Here is a 23,268-nt window from a genome sequence, read left to right as displayed (position 1 = left end):
CGCCGATCAGGAGCCCGGGACAGGTGAGTAATGTACAAATACCTGCTCTGGACCCCTCGGCTACCTAGCTGAGGGGTCCAGGGCAGGTATTTACTATTTTGTGGGACTCTGATCGCCGTGCCACCGGCCCGATCGCCGTGAACGGCCGGCCGGCCGTTCACGGCGATCGGGCCGGTGGCACGGCGATCACCATTACTTTTTACAGTAATGGCGGTCGGTGCCGTCCTCGGACAGCACCGACCGCCATTTTTTTTCCGGGTCATCGGGTCACCGATGACCCGGAAAGGTTCCGATCGCCGCTATTGGCTGATCTGAATTGATCAGCCTATAGCGGCGATCGTAAGCACGGGGGGTGTTAACCACCCCCCGTGCCGTGAAGCTATGATGGCCTGCTATGATTTATAGCAGGCCATCTTCCCCGACCGCTGTGTGTGAACACGCAGCGAACGGGGAAACATCGGGCGTACCCATACGCCCGTTTGCGTTAAAGCCCAGGCAACGGGGGCGTATGGGTACGCCCGATGTCGTTAAGGGGTTAAGCCCGGCTCAGAAAACGCCAGACTTAAAGCGTAACTGTCATATTTTTTTGTATTGCAGAAATCAGTAGTATAAGCGATTTTAAGAAACTCTGTAATAGGTTTCATCAGCCAAAAAAGCCTGCTTCTGTACTCAAGAAGCAATCTCCCAGCCTCCCCCCCTGACTACTTATCTGTGCATTATCAGGCAAACACGTCTTCATTACAGAGAAGCCAGTGAAGACGGGTTCTGCTCTCTCCATTGTAAGCCTATATAGGGGGGAGGGGCTGAGGGAGATGAGGGAGCAGGAAGAGGTGACATGAAGGTCAGCTGTTTCTAGACTCTCTGGGCACCTAAAACGCTAAATTCAGGTGTCAGAAAGGTCAGTGCTTATCTATGAACTTACTGAGAGAAGATTGCAGGGTGTTATGCTGTGCAGGACTGCTCCGTGCTCAGTCACTCCTAGCAGCCCCCCCCCTCTCCATAGCCACATAATGGAGACAGAAATCCTGCTTCATTTGATGTGAGGGGGGAGGCTGGGAGATTGCTTTTTCAGTACAGAAGGAAACTCTTTTAGTACATAAAACCTATTACAGAGTTTCTTAAAATCGCTTTGTCAGGAATGTGACTTTGCGCTCCTCGGTCCGTACTGGGCGACCGAGGAAGCGCTGAGCCTCTGGTTGTTTTTTGTTTGCAGTCCTGTCTGAATGCTGTCTTAGTTTCCCAGCCACACCCGCATTGCCTGTTACACTCTGGCAGTGCAGGGGTTACTCCTTATAGACCTGTCCAGCTGAGCTGGGTGCTGGGTTCAGGGCTGATCCAATCAAGTGCTGGACCCAGTCCCTGATTCCAGATAAAAAAGCAGCAGGCTCTTCATTTCCCTGCTGGCTATTGAGTGTTACTCAGCTAAGCACTTCAGCTCTCCTGGTTCTGTTACTTCTGTTGCCTGACCTATTGCTTGATCTTCCAACCTGCTTTGTCTGCTGCCTGCCCTGACCTCCTTGTCTGTCTCTGACTCTTCTTCTGCCTTACGTTTTTGTACCTCGCTGACCGCCGTTGCTGACCCGGACCGTAGACTTTGCATTATTGTGTTTGTTTCGTCTGTCTTGTTTTGTGTATCACTTGGTGTAGGACAGGGACTGACACCGTGGTTGTCCACGGCCGTTTAGGGCCGTTGAGGCAAGTAGGTAGGATCAGAAGGTGGGTTCTAGTGGTTAGGGCTCACTGTCTTGTTCTGTTCCCCACCTACGTCCGGCGAGTTTGTGACAGAATAGCCAGCCTGAAAGAAGATTTTTGGGTCACCTGCATCATGGACCCTATGAACACCCTGGTGACCCAGATGCAGGGTCTGAATACGTTGGTTCAGACCCTTGCTGAGCGTGTGCAGGAACAAGAGTCCTTGCCCAGGCAGATGTGTCTGACCCCCCCGCAGGCTCCTGAACCCCCAGTGCAGCTCCCTGAGAAATTTAAGGGGGACAGGAAAAATTTCCGGACCTTTCGGGAGGGGTGCAGATTATTTTTCCGGCTACGTCCCCGCTCCTCCGGAGAGGAGACCCAGAGGGTGGGCATTATTATGTCCCTCCTGCAGGGCCCACCCCAAGAATGGGCATTCTCACTACCTTCTGACTCCCCTGATTTAATGACCGTTGACAGATTTTTTTCAGCCTTGGGCCTTCTGTATGATGACCCAGACCGAGCAGCAGAGGCAGAGCGCCAATTGACGACACTCAGACAGGGTAAGAGACCAGTGGAAGAATACTGTGCTGACTTTAGGCAGTGGTGTGTACCCTCTACTTGGAATGACCCAGCTCTGCGTTTCCAGTTTCGTGCGGGCTTGTCTGACCAACTGAAGGACTTGTTAGTAGCCTATCCTAATCCTGAGACTCTGGAGGAAACTATGACCTTAGCCATACGGGTAGATAGGCGTATGCGGGACAGACGCAAAGAGAGAGAAACGTCTAAATTCCCTTCTGGTTCATGTCCTTTGACCTTACCTCCTAAACCTTCTTCTTCCTCTCCTGTGTCCCCTCCGCAAGACGAACCTATGCAGATCGGGTCAACTGACGCCAAGGCCAGACGTGCATATCGCCTCCAGAACCATCTGTGTCTCTACTGTGGCAAAGCGGGGCATCAAGTACGACAATGTACCGCTAGACCTGGTTCACCGCCGGAAAACTTCAGCGCCTGAATGATTATCGAGGGGGTCATTCAGGTGCACAGGTAACCTTCGACAAGAAAAAGAAGTTGTTGTTGCCTATTTCTTTGACTTTGGGAGATAAATTTATCTCGGGATATGCCCAGGTTGACTCTGGGGCTTCTGCTAACTTTATTAATACTGTTTTCTGGTCTGGTCTGGGGGCATGTCCACTTCAGCTTAAATGTCCGTTGAATGTGACTGGAGCGGACTCTGCCCCTTTTGCTCAGGGTAATATACGCTACATTACCCCCCATCTTGAGGTAAAGGTGGGATCAGTTCATTTTGAAAAGCTTGACTTTTTGCTTATGGAAAATTTGTCTGCTGATATTATTCTGGGGTTACCCTGGTTGGACCAGCATAACCCCGTGTTTGACTGGCCCAACAGGGAACTGGTTCGATGGGGACCAGAGTGTGCTCCTCATTGTATTTCTTTGTCGCTTGCTGAATGTTCTTCTGATGATGGGGAGATTCCGGAGTTTCTGCTTGATTATGCTGATGTGTTTGATGAGAGATCGGTGGATGGATTACCTCCCCATCGTCCCTATGATTGCACTATTGACTTGATACCAGGGTCTAAGTACCCTAAGGGTAGAATATTTAATTTGTCCTGTCCAGAAAGAGAGGCTATGCGAGATTATATCAAGGATAGCTTGCGTAAAGGTCACATCCGTCCCTCCTCTTCTCCCATGGGGGCGGGATTCTTTTTTGTGGGTAAAAAAGATGGTGGTCTACGCCCCTGTATTGATTATCGAGAATTGAATAAGATCACTGTGAAAAATCAACACCCTCTGCCTCTCATTCCAGACTTGTTTAACCAAATTGTGGGAGCCAAATGGTTCTCTAAGATTGATTTGCGGGGAGCATACAACCTAATAAGAGTAAAGGAGGGAGACGAGTGGAAGACTGCCTTTAATACTCCTGAGGGACATTTCGAATACCTCGTTATGCCCTTTGGATTATGTAATGCTCCGGCAGTCTTCCAACATTTTGTTAATGACGTGTTCCGTGAACATCTGGGTCGTTTTTTGGTGGTATATCTAGATGATATTTTGATATTTTCTCCTGATTGGTGCTCTCATGTTCAGCATGTTCGTACTGTATTAGAATTGCTAAGGCAAAATCACCTCTGCGCCAAGCTGTCAAAATGCCAGTTTGGGATACAGGAGGTCTCATTCTTAGGGTATAAGATCACCTCCAACTCATTTTGTATGGACCCCCTTAAAGTGACAGCCATTGAAAATTGGGAGCGACCCAGTAGCCTTAAGGCCCTACAAAGGTTCCTGGGATTCGCCAATTACTATAGAAAGTTCATCAAGGGTTTTTCTGTTATTGCTAAACCATTAACTGATCTAACCAAAAAGGGGGCAGACCTGGTTAATTGGAGTCCTGAGGCTATCCTGGCATTTGACGAGCTTAAGAGGTGTTTTGCTGAAGCTCCTGTGTTAACTCAGCCTGACTTTGAACAACCCTTTGTCATTGAAGTTGACGCATCTGAGGTTGGGGTAGGAGCAGTTCTCTCACAAGGTTCAGAGACCCTCACCAACCTCAGACCCATAGCCTACTTTTCTAGGAAGTTCTCCAAAGCCGAAAGCAACTATGACATAGGTAACAGAGAACTTCTGGCCATTAAATTAGCCTTTGATGAATGGAGACATTTTCTGGAAGGGGCTAAACATAGAATTAAGGTGTTAACAGATCATAAGAATCTGATATATCTGGATAAAGCCAAACGTCTCACTCCTCGTCAGGCCAGATGGGCTTTGTTCTTTACACGATTTAATTTTGAAATTTCTTTTCGACCTGGGTCTAAAAATGTTAAAGCTGACGCCTTATCGCGCAGCTTTGACATCGACACGGTTCCCAGGGAGCAACCAGAGACCATCCTGTCACCCGGGGTGGTGGTGGCCACTTTGCAACCCGATCTGGCAGCTCGGATTGCGGAATCTCAGTCTCTGGCTCCCCGGAACACTCCTGAGTCTAAACTGTTTGTTCCTCCAAACCTTCGCCTTAAGGTTTTGGAGGAGATTCATAATTCTGTGTTGGCTGGTCACCCGGGAATTGCAGGTACTAAGTACTTACTCTCACGGCATTATTGGTGGCCTTCATGGGCAAGAGATGTCAAATCATTTGTCGACGCCTGTGAAACTTGCGCCAGATCCAAGGTTCTGCGTAGACTACCTGAAGGTCTCCTCCATCCCCTTCCGGTGCCTACCAGACCTTGGACTCATATTTCTATGGATTTTATTACCGATTTGCCACCCTCTAAGGGAAAAACAGTCATTTGGGTGGTTGTTGACAGATTTTCTAAGATGTGTCACCTTATTCCCCTGCGTAAGCTCCCTAATGCTCGTACCTTGGCTACATTGTTCATAAACCATATCTTACGTTTGCATGGTGTTCCAGAAAATGTAGTTTCTGACAGGGGGGTACAATTTGTCTCCAGATTTTGGAGAGAATTTTGTGGTCGGCTGGGCATCTCATTATCCTTTTCGTCGGCTTTTCACCCACAATCTAATGGCCAGACAGAAAGGGTGAACCAATCTCTGGAACAATTTTTGAGGTGTTTTGTTGCTGGGAGCCAAGATAAATGGAGAGAGTTTCTATCCTTAGCGGAATTTGCTCTAAATAATCGTGAAAATCAGTCACTCAAGATGTCACCATTTTATTGTAATTATGGCTTTAATCCCAGATATTCTTCTGTACATGCGTCAGAGTCCGTAAACCCTTCGGCCGAAGGTATTTATTCTAAACTGTGCACAGTTTGGGCCCAAGCTCTTCAGAACTTGGTCAAAGCCCAAGAGACAGCTAAGAAACAGGCGAACAAAAGACGCATATCTGGTCCAGATTACGGTATAGGAGAAAAGGTATGGCTCTCAACTAAAAACTTGAAATTGAAGGTTCCCTCTGGTAAACTAGCACCGAAGTACATTGGTCCGTACGTTATCACAGAGATCATTAATCCTGTTTCATTCAGATTACGATTACCTGGGTCTATGAGAATTCACAATGTATTTCATAAGTCTCTTCTCAAAAAATATGTTAATCCTGTGCTTCCTTCAGTCCTCCCTGCTCCTCTGGTCATCCAGGGGGAGCTGGAGTTTGAAGTGGACAGGATATTGGACTCTCGTCAAATTCAAAATTCCATCCAATATCTTGTCCAGTGGAAGGGATATGGTCCTGAAGAAAATACGTGGGTTGCCAGTAAGGATATACATGCCCCACGTCTCATCCGGAAGTTTCATGACCATAACCCCTCTAAACCGGGTCCTTTAAATAAGGGTCCTGAGGCCCCTCATAAGAGGAGGGGTACTGTCAGGAATGTGACTTTGCGCTCCTCGGTCCGTACTGGGCGACCGAGGAAGCGCTGAGCCTCTGGTTGTTTTTTGTTTGCAGTCCTGTCTGAATGCTGTCTTAGTTTCCCAGCCACACCCGCATTGCCTGTTACACTCTGGCAGTGCAGGGGTTACTCCTTATAGACCTGTCCAGCTGAGCTGGGTGCTGGGTTCAGGGCTGATCCAATCAAGTGCTGGACCCAGTCCCTGATTCCAGATAAAAAAGCAGCAGGCTCTTCATTTCCCTGCTGGCTATTGAGTGTTACTCAGCTAAGCACTTCAGCTCTCCTGGTTCTGTTACTTCTGTTGCCTGACCTATTGCTTGATCTTCCAACCTGCTTTGTCTGCTGCCTGCCCTGACCTCCTTGTCTGTCTCTGACTCTTCTTCTGCCTTACGTTTTTGTACCTCGCTGACCGCCGTTGCTGACCCGGACCGTAGACTTTGCATTATTGTGTTTGTTTCGTCTGTCTTGTTTTGTGTATCACTTGGTGTAGGACAGGGACTGACACCGTGGTTGTCCACGGCCGTTTAGGGCCGTTGAGGCAAGTAGGTAGGATCAGAAGGTGGGTTCTAGTGGTTAGGGCTCACTGTCTTGTTCTGTTCCCCACCTACGTCCGGCGAGTTTGTGACACGCTTGTATTATTGATATTTAATGTTTTCAGAAAAATGACCCTGAAATGACAGTTACGCTTTAATAAATGTCCCCCATAGTGTTCAGTTCAAATCAGAAAGTTTAATTTGGTTGCCAAATCTGACTATTTTATCTTCTACAGACTGCTGACTATGGCCATGTCCCCTGAAGCCTTCCAGGAGGTAGAAACCGCTACTTGCATCTTGAGTGGTGTTGCCTCAACAGCTTCGAAGATTAGTCGGGGAATTTTATCAGTACTTTTCTTCATCCGCTTTGGAATTTTGCTACTTGGATGTAAAACAGTATGGTATGATGAAGAAAAATATTTTCTGTGCAATTCAACCAGGTTACTATGCATGCCAAGTTGCTTTGATGAGTTCTCACCTATCTCTTCCTTTAACTTTTTTGGATTACAAATGGTGGCTCTGCTTACACATTCACTATGTGTGGCCTGTTTTACCCATTCTGCCTTTCAGGCAAAAGAAGGATGGTTGCAAGACCAGCTTAGAAGAAAGAAAGTTCAATTATACCTTCATGTTATTGGATTGACAAGTAGGATACTTATTGAGGTCCTCTTCATTCTAACATACTACAAAATAACAGAAGGGTTTGTGCATCGGAGGACAATTCATTGCCACTCTACACTGTGCGAAAAATCTGTTATATGTACAGATGTAAATTCAACTGTGAAAAATATCTTCAGCTTGTGTCTATGTGCAGCATCTGCCACTAGTGCCATGATCTGCCTAGGGGAGTTAGTAACCAGCTTGCAGCATATAACCCGCTCATCAACCACTCAGGCACCATGTAAAAAGCAGCACTTCTAGATCATTTAGTATTTGTCATATTCCTCCAACCCCCATGTTTTGTTGTGGAATCTATCACCGGACATGAACAGCCTGTAAATGTCCTTATCTGAATTTTTTTATTTTCACATTCAACAGCTTCCCTTCCCAGTAACAGATGTGAGTGGAGGCCATAAATCTCTAAAGGCATACATAACATGAAGATTAGGTACCAAAGTCCGGGTATGTTTTCTCTGTGTCACGACTACAATTACCCAATATGACTGCTGTGTTCCCATACTACTGATACGTATTATAACCAATAGTCCCAATGGACAACAACAACAAAGTTTCTGCAACAATACAAATATTACCTGAAATACGCGTTCACTATCCAAATAAACCTAGCAGATAAACTCCTTAAACATTACCACAGTCCACAACTACGGCTATCTGATTTACTACCATAATAATTAAAGACTCTTATTAAAGAGTCTTAAAACTATGCTCTTTGTGATGTATTAAGAAGGAACAGAGAATCATAGACATGGCTATATTTTAAAGCGAATGTACATTAGGTACATTTGCTTTAAGTGGAGCATACCAGTAGAACGGCGCAGGGAAAAATGTGCTGCGGTCCTTTTTTTGAACTGCGGCCTGGTTCCCGCACACTGCACTAGTCTATTACTGGGCACCAGCCTGAGCTGAAGCACCGGAGGCGGCCAGCTCAGCCCCTCTGTGGGAGAAAACCGCCGCCCCTCTGTGACGCGGCTTCATTCATTTGGAGCCGCGTCACAGAGGGGCGGAAGTTTCCTCCAACTGGGGGCGAGCCAGTGCCCAGTGTGTGCGGGAACTGGGCTGCAGTTCAAAAAAAGGGCTGCGGCACCAGCTTCCCCGCGTCGGCTGCGGTCTATTAATATGCTACACTTAAAGCAAATGTACTTGATGGTACATTCGCTTTAACAAAAAAACATCTAAGGAAGTACATGAAACACAGGTTGGGGTGCCCTATAAGGTTTAGGGTAGCTTCACACGCACCGTATCACAAAGGATTTTATGCTGCGGATCCGCAGCAGATTTGATCTAAATAGCGGAACACAGCATCAAATCTGCTGCGGATCCTGTGCGTTAGAATGCACCCTTAGACATTATAATCCAGTTTCTCCAGTTTATTGCAATTCTAGTGACCTGCTATAGTCTATTAGCTACAAAGTCAGATATACTGAAGATGTAGAAGGGGGGGGGGGGATAACTCAGGGTTAAGCTAGGTTTACACTGCATTTTTCCATTTGCTACACTGTTCTATTACATTTAACTTTAACGTAAAGAAAAATGTGGTTATGTTTTTGAGTATAAAAAAAGTACTACTGTATGGGTTTAACTGTGATTATGATCACAGGCTGATGATAAATATAACAATATAGCCTGTGATTCTCCTTACATCCTGGCTATAATTAATTTCTCCCACAAAATTTTTTTTTAGATGGAGATTTATTAATGTCAGCAGTTTGTGGACTGTATTCTCCTGTGGTATGAAAAGGTACAGCTACACAGGGCCTTGGTACTTCAGCTGCCCTCACACAATGTTATTAGGGGTGTTGGCAAACTATGGTTTTGCAGAATTCCCAGTACATATGTTTTTTTTTTTGTTTTTTTTTTTTTTTTACTCCAACCATCAAGCTATCAACCTTAAGGGTTATCCAGAGCTACAAAAACACTGCCACTTTCTTCCAAAGACAGCACCGCTCAATGGAACTAAGTTGAAAACCACCACCCAAATTGTAGACAAGAGTGGTGCTCTCTCTGGAAGAAAGTGACCATGTTGTTGTAGCGCTGAAGAACCCCTTTAAGGTTGGTAATAGTCCAAGGTAAAGTAACTGTCACCCAGTAGTTGGGTGAATAAAGACTTTGCACTGCTTTTGTTTACTGGTGATTATTCTTTAGACTAGATAAATTGTCAGTCAACAGCCACTGATGGATAGCAGAAGCAGTAGTATACATGGAAACCATGGGGCTATAGCACAATTAAAGGTCACCATCCACTTTCAATAATATTTGGTCATGAGTTATCTCCCACCACCCGCCTATCCTCCCCATACACAGGAACGTTCGGCATGGCTATGGGTAATTGTCCCTTTATGCTCATCTATTTATTGTCTGTAAGACCTATTTATTGGACGCAAGTAGCTGGGATGCACAAATGATTCTTGTATCGTTTGTGCAGCCCTGGAAACTGACAGCACAGATATGTATATACCTGCGCCGTCAGTATCCAGATCACAAGCAGTGTATACTCATTGTCCATGCTGCTTGTGATCCAGCTTTGAGCTCTCTTTAGTCCTCCAGCTCTTAATCATTCTAGAGAAGGCAGCCTGAAGTTAGAGCAGCAGCAGGAGGAAGGGAGAGCCTAATGCTGGATCACAAGTAGCGCTGATCGTAAGTATAGACTTGTTGTGATCTGGAAACTGACAGCACAGGTATATACATATCTTTGCTGTCCGCTTCCTTAACTGTTATCGGCCATACAAACAGAGAGATGTGAGGCCTATAAGTAGAGATGAGCAAATCACTAATCTAAACAAAGCGAAGCACTTCATTTGACCTGCGCTCCGCTCAAAAAGCTGCTGGGCTGTCATAGCTGCTCCGCTCCCTGCCGCTCCACCCCGGGTGCCGGGGAAAGGCTGGATCCAATCCTGGGAGAATGGGAGAAGTTTCCCAGGAATGGATCCAGCTTTTCCCAGCATCCTGGGAGTAGTGGCAGGGAGCGGAGAAGCAATGACATCCCGTTGCCCCGTTGCCTTGATGAGCGGATTGCTGATCAAATGAAGTGCTTCGTTTTGTTTAAATCTGCGATTGGCTCATCTCTACCTGTAATGACTACTTTTGAAGCAGGCTCAAAAGATGCAATCAGCCAAGGACCGGGCTTTTCCCACTCCTCAGCTGATCACTGTCACTTTTACATGGGCCAATTATCGGCTCAAGAAGTGTTTCTAGCAACGTTTCTGGCCGATTATCAGCCTGTGTAAAGGCCTTTAAGAGGACCCTTAATTCTCTATCAAGCCCATCCCCTATCACCACTGACATCATCTTTGTTTCAGAAGTGATAAGCCACAGTGAGAGCTCTCTCCTCTAGTTGCAGCTTATTTCTCCTGAAACAAAGATGTTAATGGTGATAGAGGTTGGTCTTGATGGAAACCCCTAGCACCACCATCATCATCTGTTTTAGGGAGCCCCATTCGGCGTATGGGGACTTTCAGCAAGGGGCTCTCCCAACTATCAGTCAGAAGTATTGCTCATTTTATAATGTTTATGTGCACTTTTTTTTTTCTCTTCGTGTTTAAAAGGCCATATCGCTTGCATTTTTTCACCTACAGACCCACATGAGCCCTTTTATTTTGCAACACTAATTGTACTTTACAATGATAGACTTAGGGCCCTATTCCACAGTAACGATAATCGGCCGGATCGGCCCCATTTGGCCCGATTCGGCCGATAATTGTTCGGTGAAATAAAGAGAACGATCAGCTGATGATTCATTTAGGGCCAGACCTAAAATCATCGTTTGCCCACCGCGCATCGCTACGGTTGAATAGCGGTGCGCGGCGGGCGACCGACGATTTGACAGCAGCAGCATCATATATTTCCTGTCCAGGCTTCTCCGCGCTGTCTTCATCCCAGGGTCCCGCGTGCTCTATCTTCTGAATTGGCGGTCAGCTGACGGAGCGCTCAGCCAATCACAGGCCGGGACCGCTACGGCCTGTGATTGGCTGTGTGGCCTGTCAGCTGACCGGCCATTCAGAAGATAGGGCGTGCGGGACCCTGGGATGAAGACATCGCGGAGAAGCCTGGACAGGTAATGTATTACTTCTGCTGCAAGGGCTGCAAGGACATCGGTAACGATGTCCTTGCAGACCTTGCTCAACGATCATCGGGCCGTGGAATAGGCCCAGTAAACGAGCGGCGATCTAGCAGATCGCTGCTCGTTTACTTCGTTGATCGGGCCCTCCTCGGCCCGTGGAATAGGACCCTTAAATATACTGTGAAATAAAAAAAAATTGTTTTTAGTTTTGTGTTTACACCATTCACCCTGTGGTAAAACTGACATATGTTCCTCAAGTCAGTAAGATAACAGTAGCCAACTTATATAACTTTGAATTTTTTTTAAAAGCCTTCAAATAAATTCAAACCTTTTTAAAAAATGAAATGTTTCTTCCTTTGTGCCATTTACCGTGCGAGATGAGGAATGCCTACAGTAGTTCGGGCGATTGTGGTATTATATATAATATAAGGTAAGGCAAAAAGTGGTGCAATAATGTTTTATTGATGGAATTAAAGGGGTAGTGCAGCGCTCAGAAATTATTCACAGAATAACACACATTACAAAGTTATACAACTTTGTAATGTGTTATGTCTGTGAATGGCCCCCTTCCCCGTGTCCCACCACCCCCACCCGTGTACCCGGAAGTGTGGTGCGCTATACATACCTGTCACGTGGCGACACTAGTCTTCTATCTTCATTCAGCAACGTCTTCTTCGGGCAGACGGCGAACAGCTCCGACTGTTCCGAATGCCGTCCGCCCTCTGCAGCGTCATCCGATGCTCAGCCGCGATTGGCTGAGCATAACTGTGCTCAGCCAATCGCGGCTGAGCAGCTGATGACGCAGCCGCGATTGGCTGAGCATAACTGTGCTCAGCCAATCGTGGCTGAGCACAGTTGTGACGCGGCGGACGGGCGGCAGCGCCGTCCGTCCGAAGATGACGTTTGGCACAAGATGGCGGACGGCCCTCGACACGGATCAGGTAATGTGTAATGCACCACACTTCCAGGTACACGGGTGGGGGTACACGGGGACCGGGGCGATTCACAGACATAACATATATTACAAAGTTGTATAACTTTTTAATGTGTGTTATTCTGTAAATAATTTCGGAGCACCGCACTACCCCTTTAAGATTTAGTAAAGGGAAAATAGTTTAATAAAACTAGTTTAATAAAAAAAAGTTTGGGTGATTACACACGCAGCGATACCAAATATGTTTATTTATTTATTTATTTTTTTTTTAATGGGAAAAGGGGGGTGAATTAAACTTTTATTATGGGATGGGATTTTTCTTTTATTAAGTCCCCCTTTTTGAAGCACTGTACTGATCTCTCATAGATCTATAAGATCAGAGCTCGATTACTATGGCCTGCTGGAGTGTGCGGGGCGGAGGGTGGGGGTAGACCGTGATCTGCCCACTAAGCCACCACAGATGCTGTTTCTTAGCATCTAAATGCAGCTGCCATGTTTTGACAACTGTATTTAAATTGATAATTAGCCGGGTGTGGAAATTGCCCATTTCGCTAATAGCCGCGGCCCGGGCTGTTGTTAACAGATATTAGACGGGGTAACCCCTCTCTGAACCCCCTACCGGCCCCAGGATGTAATGGTACGAGATAAAGTGGGAAGGGGTTAAAGCAAAATAAGCAGCTAACTAATAGTCACAAAGAGCTACTAAAGAATGTACATTACTTTCTATTTAGGGGGACTGGAGCATTTTCAGTGTCCTGTACAGATCACACAGAGTCTCATCCTGGCCGAGGTAATGAGCCGTACAGGACATGTAGTATCACACTGTACTGTAGAGGGGATACTAGACAGCTAATCACTGCATGCACTTCACTAACACTGGAGTTTACCAGTAAAATGGCCACTATTATTGGTCAATCATCCAGATATTTACATATGCCACAGATCCAGACTGTCTGTAAAATTATATTTTCAGTGTGGTTTTTAAGTTACAATTATCAAAAGAGCCATTGTAGGTTAAAAATATTGTAACCTGTTGAGGGACCACTTTTTTTCTTTTTAAATATATATTAGCAAAAGAATTCTAAAATGCTAAAATCAGAACAATTATGAAAGATTTTAAATCTACATCTGCTCAAAAAAATTCTATATTTTACTGCATTGCTATGTCACATTGAAGAATTAAGTAAATATGAAGACAAGATTGTAAGTGGCAGAATTCCAACTATGCATTAAAAAGTTTGTTGCCTTGTGCATGGTAAGTGTATTTTACCAAAGCTCACACTATTTACAGTACACAAGAGAAACGTGCCAGGCAATATCCCAGTACATAACACTGCATAATAATATAATAATAATTTTTATTTATATAGCGCCAACAGATTCCGCAGCACTTTACAATTCTGGAGGTACATACATAGACAAAAAAAAAAAAAAAAACGACATTACAGAGATACATATAATTATCCATACATGAGGAGTGAGGTCCCTGCTCGCATGCATGCGCTTACATACTATCAGGAGGGGGTGCGAGACAAAAAAGTGATACACTAAAGGAGCGGTCGGAGAGATAGGAGGAGAACCAGGAAAGAGCAGAGTCCTTGAGGCCGATAGAGCGGAGCGTGGAGAGGAGGAGCTGGTGGTCTACAGTGTCAAAAGCTGCAGATAGGTCCAGGAGGATGAGAAGTGAATGGTCACCTTTAGATTTGGCGGAGAGGAGATCGTTAGAGACTTTAGTAAGGGCAGTTTCTGTAGAATGGTGAGGACGGAAACCGGACTGAAGGGGGTCAAGGAGAGAGTTGTCAGAGAGGTAGCGGGTTAGGCAGGAATAGACCAGACGTTCCAACAGTTTGGAGATAAAAGGAAGATTAGAGACAGGTCGATAGTTGGCTGCACAGGAGGGATCTAGGGTTTTTTTCAGTAAGGGAGTGATAATGGAGTGTTTGAAAGCCGAGGGGAAGATGCCAGAGGAGAGGTTGAAGATTTTAGTAAGGTTAGTGACAACAGGAGAGAGAGACTGGACAAGGTGTGAGGGAATAGGGTCACTAGGGCAGGTGGTGGGACGAGAGGAATCTGGAGACTTCCTCCTCTGTTACAGGTTCAAATACTGAGAGGGAAGAGGAGGAAATACAAGAGGGAATGGGATCAACACTTCTTTGGGACTGGGAGGTGATCTCCTGACGGATGGTATCTATCTTTTCCTTGAAGTAGGATGCTAGGTCTTCAGCACAGAGGTTAGTTACGGGTGTCTGAACTTTGGGTTTGAGGAGGGAGTTGAGGGTATCAAAGAGACGTTTTGGGTTATGGGATAGAGAAGAAATGAGAGAGGTAAAGTAAGATTGTTTAGCAGAATGAAGAGCGGAGTAGTAGCTTCTAAGCACAAATTTGTAATGTAGGAGGTTTAATATCTTTAACATTAAAGGAGACTAGTCACCCCCTGTGCTGGAGTGAAGGCCCCTGGATAGGTAGCACTGGATAACCCCTTTAATAGAAAAGCTTTAAACTTTTTTTTTTTTTTTTTTAAATAGTGTTGGGATTTATTTCTATATGGAAAAAGTGACTGTGTGACTGGGGTACCTTGGGTCCACCAAAGAAATTGATTCTGACAGCCCACCCTTTATACAGATATAACCAGCGCTAAACCTTTCATGTTAGTACACAGACTTTACATTAAGATGTGTATGTGACCAGCAATTCTAAAAGCACACAGCATAGAGTGCAATAAGTTTCTTAAGTGAAGACAGGACTCCTATCAATCTGACAAGAGTGCATATCTCTTGCAGTAAACTAGCAAGGGTAGAGAATTCTCATGTTCACACACAGCATTTAAAGGGAACCTGTCACCCCCCGTGCCGGGGTGACAGGCTCCCGACCCCGTTAAGAGCCCCATATACTCACCTAATCCCGCTTCTGGATCCAGTCGGGTGACGGAGATCTCAGCCGCTGCAGCCCGGGGCGCGCGCTGAGAGATGAGTCCAACGCTCATAGAGAATGACGGAGCGCTGGACTCTCCTGTCATTCTCTATGGGTGTTGGACTCATCTCTCAGCGCGCGCACGCGCGCCAGGCTGCAGCGGCTGAGATCTCCGTCACCCGACCACCTCCAGAAGCGGGACCCGGCGGGATTAGGTAAGTATATGGGGTTCTAACGGGGGGTCAGGAGCCTGTCACCCCAGCACGGGGGGTGACAGGTTCCCTTTAAGTTGCACCTTGCAAGCGATTTTACTACGATTTCTGCTAAATTACAATATGGATTTGCTACCAGCCGTGTCTGCAGTTGTAGTTTTACAGTGGGGAAAAAAAAGTAGTTCTATTCTGCCGTGAGAGAGGCGGCAACAAGTCATCTGGGCGGGGAGCCACTCGTGACTAGTCACTGCTTTCTGCCTGTCAGCGTGCAGTGCAGGGATGACTGACAGAGGGACCCCAACAAATCATCCCCACACTGTGCACTGACAGGCAGAGAACTGTGACTAGTCATGAGTGGCTCCCGCCCAGATGACTAGTTGCTGCTCCTCTCCCGGCAGACTAAAACTACTTTTCCCCCACTAAAGCTATATGGAATATGTTGCCTATTGAAACGCTATTCCAATTTTTTTTAAAAAAAGCTTTTTTTAAAAAAGAATATTTGAGGGTCTGAATGCAATATGGTAATAGGAACTGTGACTCCATCTGAATAATCCCTCTAAGACTTTTAAGATCATATATTTTATCCAGAATTACAGACTGTATAGATGAGTATCCAACTCAGGCCCTCCAGCTGTTGCAACAGCTGTAGGGCCCAAGTTTGACACCTGTGGTATAGAACATATTTCTATGGGGCAATGCACACAACCTTTTATTTTCAGATTACATACATTTTCAGAAAGTCCTGTTCACAAAAATAGGACATGCATCTACACATTCAATACTTGGATAATGGACTCATAGAAGTCAATGGGCCCTTGAAAAATAGCAACATGCAGATTCCAGCCATATGCAGTTTGTATTTGCAGACAGTTTTCCTCACAACCCCTGTGTGTTCCATGGAATGGGACAGGCTTGTGACATTCCAAAACAGTCCACTTATTTCTGCCACTAATAGAGAATGTTAATAAGGATTTATCACAAAATTAGAAGACAACACTTTCAAAAAGAATCCAAATTTAATATCACAAATTTCAGCTATAAGGGTATGTTCACAGTACTGAAATCACGTGGATAACTTGATGCGGATTCCATGCACACTCCGGCTTGACCCTCTACCCGTCCCATAGACTCTATTCTTTGCTCAGATTCCACTATCCGCCCAAAGAATTTACATGTCAATTCTTTGGACGGACAACTTCAAGTGGAAGCGGTGCAATCTGCAGCAAGTTATCCACCTGATTTCTGCAGTGTGCACAAACCCTAAAAAGGCTTTTTCAAGTGGTCACTGCTTATAGCCAAAATGTCAGGCTTTTTTTTTTTTTTAAACCAATCTTGGGCCGTTTGGTAACACAGAAACCCACCCACTATACTCGTTTTTGCTGCTGTGCATTATTTTGCACAACAGGGATCAGCTTTTTTTCCTTTAGGCACATAAAACATTAAGTTGTGCAAAGTAGGTCTTTGAGTGAATCATCATCAGTAGGCAGACTGGTTCATCTTGCAGGTAAATAGCCCAGGTTCTCACCTACCTCTTCCTGTGACTAGAGCCATGCAGCACCAAACATAAGCTGTTTTCCTGGGATAAGGAGTCATTAGTAAATAAGTGATTTACAGATGTATGGAATCACACATGCTATCAAATGAAACCAGGACTAAAAACAAGACTATAAAAAACAAGACAGGAGAATGGAAAAGCCACCTTTATTTACAACATAAGCAGGTTACTTCAGTGGAATAAACCTGGAGGAGTGAGTGGCACCAATACCAGGTCTGCCGTGTTTTACAGGCTTGTAAGTGATGGAAAATTCACCAAGGTAGTGGCCAATCATCTCAGGCTGTAAAGGAAAAAAGAAAAGTGTCAGTACTGAAATGGCTCGTCCACACCGACAAACAAATATCACTCCAAAAGCACATATGTAGAAATGTTTTATTTTACACAATATGGATCTGTAACTGAGCCAGAACGGCTCAAAAATATGTGCCATTTGTACCAGGGTGTGGTTAGGCTTTCCAGACCCCTATGGCCGGCTTACAGCTGCTGATTGTGGTCAGAAAGCAGACAACCACGAGCTGGTTATTTTATGCAGTAACTTAATGCAAAAGAAAAAATACAAAGGGAGGTCAGGGGGTTGTGGCCACAAAGTGATAATTAAAAGGGTACTCAAAAAAAAAAAAAAAAATGTTCTCCTTTAAAAATCAACCAGTTTCAAAAAGTGCCAGAGATTTGTAAATTTACTTTATTAATAATAAAAAAAAAAAAAAAAAATCTCCAGTCTTCCAGTACTTATCAGCTGCTATATGTCCTGAAGGAAGTGGCTGTTCTTTGCAGTTTGAGAATTCTCTCTGCTGCCACCTCTGTCCATTACGAACTGTCCAGAGTAGTAGAAAATCCTCTTAAGACTAGAAAGAATACACCACTTCCTAACAGATGACTGGAGAGTTCATAGAAGTGACTTTTCAAATCAACTGGTGCCTGAGATGTGTAAGGTTTTTTTTTGCTGAAGTGCCTCTTAAGCCATCCCGGGCCCCCACAGCACCACTGCTCAAGTCATCCTATGGTCTCCTAAAACCCCCAGGTTCGTGTCATGTGTTCACAACACAAGGACTACCCACTAATCCAGTCACTGACCGGGAGTTTTCTAAATTGCATAGAACAGCTGGATCTGTTTTCAGAAATTCTAAACACTACCCCAGCACACAAACAGTAATAGGTTTTATATTCTTGGCCATTTTCAACAAGCTGTTCCACAAACTGGTGTCCCCCCACAAGCTCAAGTGCATGTGGGGGGACAGGGGGTACAGGTAAAGAGCTGCAGACACAGCGAGAAAAATTATGCATTTGTCATCGCTGATAGCCATTTGCAGAGTCATAAATCTAAATTTTTCTTGAAAGCTGAAGTGCCACATAAATTATGCTGTGCCCTAACAAGCACACCTCCTTCCTTTAGTTAATTGATGTAAAAGCCTGGAACCCTTCTTGTAAATCAGTCAAGACAGGAAGGAAACTCCCATTCGTGCTGTGGCTCAGCATCACTTTTGTGGACTCAAGTCCTCTTTACATCCAGCAGCTCCCAGTACAGTACAGCATTGTATCTGAAGAGGAGGGGTGGCACAGTCTGAAGCAAGATAAGCAGCACTGGAAAGCAGCCATGCCATCAGACCTTCGGCACCTGAGCTCCCTTCAAAGTAAGCTTCGCCGGAGTACCCCTTTAAAGTGTACATGTTATAAAAAGAACTTTTGACATGCGCGTACATGTCTATGAAGTGTCAAGTTTTTTTTTTTGTTTTTTTTTATAACAGGTATACTTTAAATGTTATACATTCTGTTATCTGGTGGTGCAGTGAGTGGATCGGCTCTATAGTCATGGCAGCCTGAGGCCTCTGCTAGGCTTCAACAGCTCTGATTCGTCTATTGAGAGTCTGGCAACAGAGTGCCAACCTGGAAGGATCAATGCAGCCTAAATTTTAGATCACATCCCAGAAAAAAAGTTTTCGGGCCACACAATGTTTGCCATCCTGCTCTTCAAAGCTTCTGTTTAAAGTGACTGTACCACCAGGCCCATGCTGAAGCACTGGAGGCGGGCCGACCCACCCTTAGTGGGAGGAAACCCCAGCCCCTCCATGACTTGACTCCAATAGAATCAATGGAACCCTATCATAGAGGGGCTAGGGTTTCCTCCCACTAAGGGTGGGTTGGCCCGTCTCCAGTGCTTCAGCCTGGGCCTGGTGGTACAGTCACTTTAAACAGAAAATGTGCACTTGAGAAGAGATTATAGCAGGAACCAGGTGGCCTCAAAATAGGCAGAGGAGCAAGATGAATAAGCATGTCACCATGACACCTATGAATAGGACTGTAAACAAAAAAAGAGGAGACAGCACTTCCTAAGCAAGTGGGTGGTTTAAAGTGACTGTACCACCAAGCACTGGGGGCAGGCCGACCCACCCTTAGTCAGGGGGAAACCCTAGCCCCTCTATGATAGGGCCCCATTGATTCTAATGGAGTCACGTCATGGAGGGGCTGGGGTTTCTTCCCACTGGGGGGGGTGGGTCGGCCCGCCTCCAGTGCTTTAGCCTGGGCCTGGTGGTACAGTCACTTTAATATCACACCACTGCGTGATGTTTCGGCATCTATCAGCTTTTTTTCAAGCAGTCACTGCTTGAAAAAGGCTGACATATGCCGAAACATCGTGCACTGATGTGATATTAAACCCCCCACTTGTTTGGATGTGTAGTCTCCTCTTTTTAATGATTCTGACAGCCTTGGGCCAGGTTCGGTGAGATGGGGACCCATCCTCTTACTATACTACTATTACCTGTGCTGTTGTATGCATACATTGTTAGGACTGAAAACCAATCACCATATTTTGCCTATAAAGCTAAAGTCACTCTTCTAATTAGCCTTCATCCACTGGAATAGCAGTGGTGAGCTGATGAGTGAACACAGTCCCATTTACTGTCTGGAACAGGAAAAGTATATATATTTTTTTAAATGGAAAACCTCACAGTGTAAAACTGTAGGAAGCCCAAGTGTTTGTGCAGTAGACTTTGCACGCCTTTACTAGCTATTCACTGTATGGGCAAATATGGGTCTTAATGTACCCCTCTCGTTTTGCAGAGTGCCAGACTACATCAGCAGCCTGCAGTCAGTGAGACTCCTGTCATACAAGACATTCCGGGCCCTTTAACCTAGCTGTACAAGTCAGATTACAGTGCCCTGGCATAGAGGTACAATGCCAACCATAGAATACATAAACTCTGCATGCAGCACTGCATAGATGTAGTGGCTGCAGATTAGGAATGTGTTACACTGAGATATCGGAATGGATAGTTACAGGAGCCTTACAACACTAACCTTGATTTCAACTTGGTTGAAGGATTTGCCATTGTAAACTCCCACCATGCTGCCAACCATTTCAGGCAAAATGATCATGTCTCTCAGATGAGTCTTGATGACCTCTGGTTTCTCCATGGGGGGAGCTTCCTTCTTAGCCTTACGCAGACGCTTCAGAAGAGAATTCTGCTTACGGCGCAGACCCCTGTTGAGGCGGCGGCGCTGACGGGCACAGTACAACTGCATGATCTGCTCGCTGGTGAAGAGGGAAGAATATATGAGCCACTTATGAGGGATAAGCACACAGCAGCCTGCAGGCAGCCATGAGCAGTACTTACTAGGACATGTCCAGGAGCTGGTCCAGGTCCACACCTCTGTAGGTGAACTTCCTGAAGGTCCTTTTCTTCTTCTGTTCTGCGTCCGCCTGCAAGAAACAAGGTGTTAGGATGGGGCAGGAGACGTCACTATGCTGGGCCTGGACTATGGGGTCAGACATCAGAGGCCTCCCTCTAGTGTCAGGGACAACCAGTCTCCACATACAGGGCTGGTCCTGACACAGTGCACTATGTATACAGAGCAGACACGCGAGCCCAGAACATAGAGCCGCTCAGGGCCACGGACAACAACCACAAAACACGCCATTGCCTCGTGGACACAACCCATACCCTGCCCCCCCCCAAAGTGTAAGGAGAAGAGCTGCTGCCACAAGCCAGAAACGGCCCCGTGAGCGGCGCCAACAAGGACGGATGGCAGCGGATTATTACTACAAACAGATCAAACCCACCATCTTGTCCAGGCTCTAGGCAGGAAAAGAGAGAGATCTCGTTCCTGCTACCTAGATATCGCGAGAGGCCAGCGCGCTTCCTGTCTAAGCGTAGAACGTCACTTCCGGCTCGCTACAGTCCTACGTCGAGCGCTCATGACATATGTTATGGCGTCAGCACTGTATATATCATCTGCTCTGGTTCCTTCTTCGTCCGCCAGCTAGCAGCTGCCCCCTCATTACACCCGTCTCTGCGCAGACCATTTCCTAGTACTAAGCAGAAGGAACTGTGATGTTACAGCCCAATTACACGTCCTGTCGTTTGCACTGGTGTGGTGAATGGGACATATGGTGATCGCTGCAATCTCGCCTTTTCTGTGGAGCAGCTAATGTGGAGCCATGACGTGTCTGTCACTGCCTGGTAGTGATGGGAGGCATGCGGCTCAGCAGGAAGTGCAGCACATGATGTACAGAGCTGTTCTTATGGGCTTCCTAGTAATGTCTCCCCCTCGGCCCTGCCAGTCACCACATTCATCCCCAGTGGAAGCTCTATGGGACCCCCGTGTCTGCATCCCACAGTGAGCCGGCACAGCAGGGTACCTGAGTCTCACTCACTTATAGTGTCTCCCAATAAGCGGTTCCTCTCACTGTAAGGGTGCGTGCACACTACAGAATTCCTGCATATGACCCGCGGCGTATTCCGTCACTCGTACCCGCACGCGGCGGTGCGCATTTCCGCCCGTGCCATAGACACTATTCTATGCACCGGCGGATTACGCATTCCGCCGAAAGAATTGACATGTCAATTATTTCAGCGGAATGCGTAATCCGCCCAAGCATAGAGTAGTGTCTAAGTAGTGACTAAATCCCATACCGCAAAGGGACCTCACTGGGTGCGTGCACACAGCTCCCAGGCAAGCCCCGCCCCGGCCGGATTTCATTGGCTGCTCCACTCCGGGCTTCCTATCAGTTAAAATCAGACCCTGCCGGACCCCCGACCCTAATCTGAGCGTTTAGGGTTAGGGTTGGGGGTCGGATTAGGATTACTAAAATCATCTAACTATCCCCTTCCCACACAACAACCCTAACCCTCGGAGTTGGTGCTAATCAGGAGGGTTAGGGTTGGGGCTGTGGGGAGGGTTAGACATGAGAATCAGTGGGACGTAACCCTAATCCGACCCCCAACCCTAACCCTAAACGCTCGGATTAGGGTCGGGGGTCCAATTTTAACTGATAGGAAGCCCGGAGTGGAGCAGCCAATGAAATCCGGCCGGGGCAAGGTTGCGGTATGGGATTTAGACACTACCATAGTTTCTATGGCACGGGCGGAAATGCGCGCCGCCGCGTGCGGGTACGGAATACGCCACGGGTCATACGCGGGAATTCCGTAGTGTGCACGGACCCAAATACTGTAAGCACTTATATGTACCATTACATTCACACAGAGTTTCTGTCAATTCCAACAGCTCCTTCTTGGTGCATTATTATTTTGTTTTTTTTTTGCGTTAAAAAAAAAGTGTCTTTATTTGCATTAAAACACAATATATAATGCAGATTTATTTTAAATGTTTCCCCCCTAAACCAATAAATTATATGTACCATATACTGTACATAGTATACAATAAAAAGCAAAATACAAATCTTCCTGCATAAAGTGCATCTTAAAAAAAAAAAAAAAAAAACAAGCCCTGCAAATAGGCATTTCTAATATTGCTAACAGGCTGACCACTAGTACCCCCATACTTCACAACTATGGGGTCACTGTCCTCTGTGTAATGGGAGGCATCGGAGCTGTACTCTGTCCCATAGTGTCCAGGGGACTGGGACCTTGCTGCTGTGATCATAAGAGGTACCACTCTTCAGGTCCTTGGCAATATTACATTTATACATACAGATCATCCCTTATAATTCTAATCATCAGTCTGACATCTTAGGTGTAACCGGTTGCTTTTGATAATAGTCTGAGAAGGCTATAACCACACAGATTTATAGAAAAAATAAGAGATTTATTACAGAAAACAATACTTAGCTGCAGTTACAGATGGTACAGATGCATAGATGTTCCTTCCACAATGAAATGGGGAGCCCCATTGTATATTATGGACTAATATACACCCATTTTGCTCGATGACAGGGTGCTGGGCACCTTCCATCCATGGTCCCAGCTGAGGCTGACTAGAAGCTACATACCCCCGATCTTTATAGTAAGTTTGGGTGGGGGGTGATGTGCTGCCAGAAATGTCTATGTAGACCACTGATGACCATGACTGGAAGTTTCCCAGGCCTTGTACATGTTT

At 45.9% G+C, this 23,268-nt stretch overlaps 2 protein-coding genes across 2 annotated transcripts in view; one reads left to right on the top strand and one right to left on the bottom strand.

Annotated features, from left to right (window-relative positions):
* Nucleotides 1–8,176, top strand: part of LOC138787264 (gap junction beta-1 protein-like) — a 29,134-nt gene extending 20,958 nt beyond the window's left edge. Inside the window, exon 2 of the mRNA XM_069964480.1 lies at nt 6,820–8,176. Within this exon, the coding sequence (XP_069820581.1) occupies nt 6,830–7,504 (675 nt within the window). The 5' untranslated portion in view covers nt 6,820–6,829 and the 3' untranslated portion in view covers nt 7,505–8,176. The remainder of the gene's footprint in view (nt 1–6,819) is intronic.
* Nucleotides 8,177–17,062: 8,886 nt separating this feature from the next.
* On the bottom strand, nt 17,063–21,097 carry RPS15 (ribosomal protein S15). Its single transcript, XM_069962445.1, has 4 exons — nt 20,993–21,097; nt 20,547–20,632; nt 20,230–20,464; nt 17,063–17,212 (listed from the first exon to the last, which is right to left on the bottom strand). Exons 1-4 carry the CDS (start codon nt 20,993–20,995, stop codon nt 17,099–17,101), a joined length of 438 nt encoding a protein of 145 aa, XP_069818546.1. The 5' UTR covers nt 20,996–21,097; the 3' UTR covers nt 17,063–17,098.
* Between the last annotated feature and the right edge of the window lie 2,171 nt (nt 21,098–23,268).

This window comes from Dendropsophus ebraccatus, chromosome 3, assembly GCF_027789765.1.
Source record: "Dendropsophus ebraccatus isolate aDenEbr1 chromosome 3, aDenEbr1.pat, whole genome shotgun sequence".
Classification (NCBI taxonomy): domain Eukaryota; kingdom Metazoa; phylum Chordata; class Amphibia; order Anura; family Hylidae; genus Dendropsophus; species Dendropsophus ebraccatus.
Note: the sequence above shows the minus strand (reverse complement) of the source record. Positions and strands in the feature narration are given on the sequence as shown.

What these genes read in the sequence shown, in the direction of transcription:
- RPS15 (XM_069962445.1), bottom strand. An exon ending in CAGCTCCTGGACATGTCCTA is followed by an intron (nt 20,465 to 20,546) that starts GTAAGTACTGCT and finishes CCTCTTCACCAG; the next exon opens with CGAGCAGATCATGCAGTTGT. An exon ending in TCAACCAAGTTGAAATCAAG is followed by an intron (nt 17,213 to 20,229) that starts GTTAGTGTTGTA and finishes TTTCCTTTACAG; the next exon opens with CCTGAGATGATTGGCCACTA.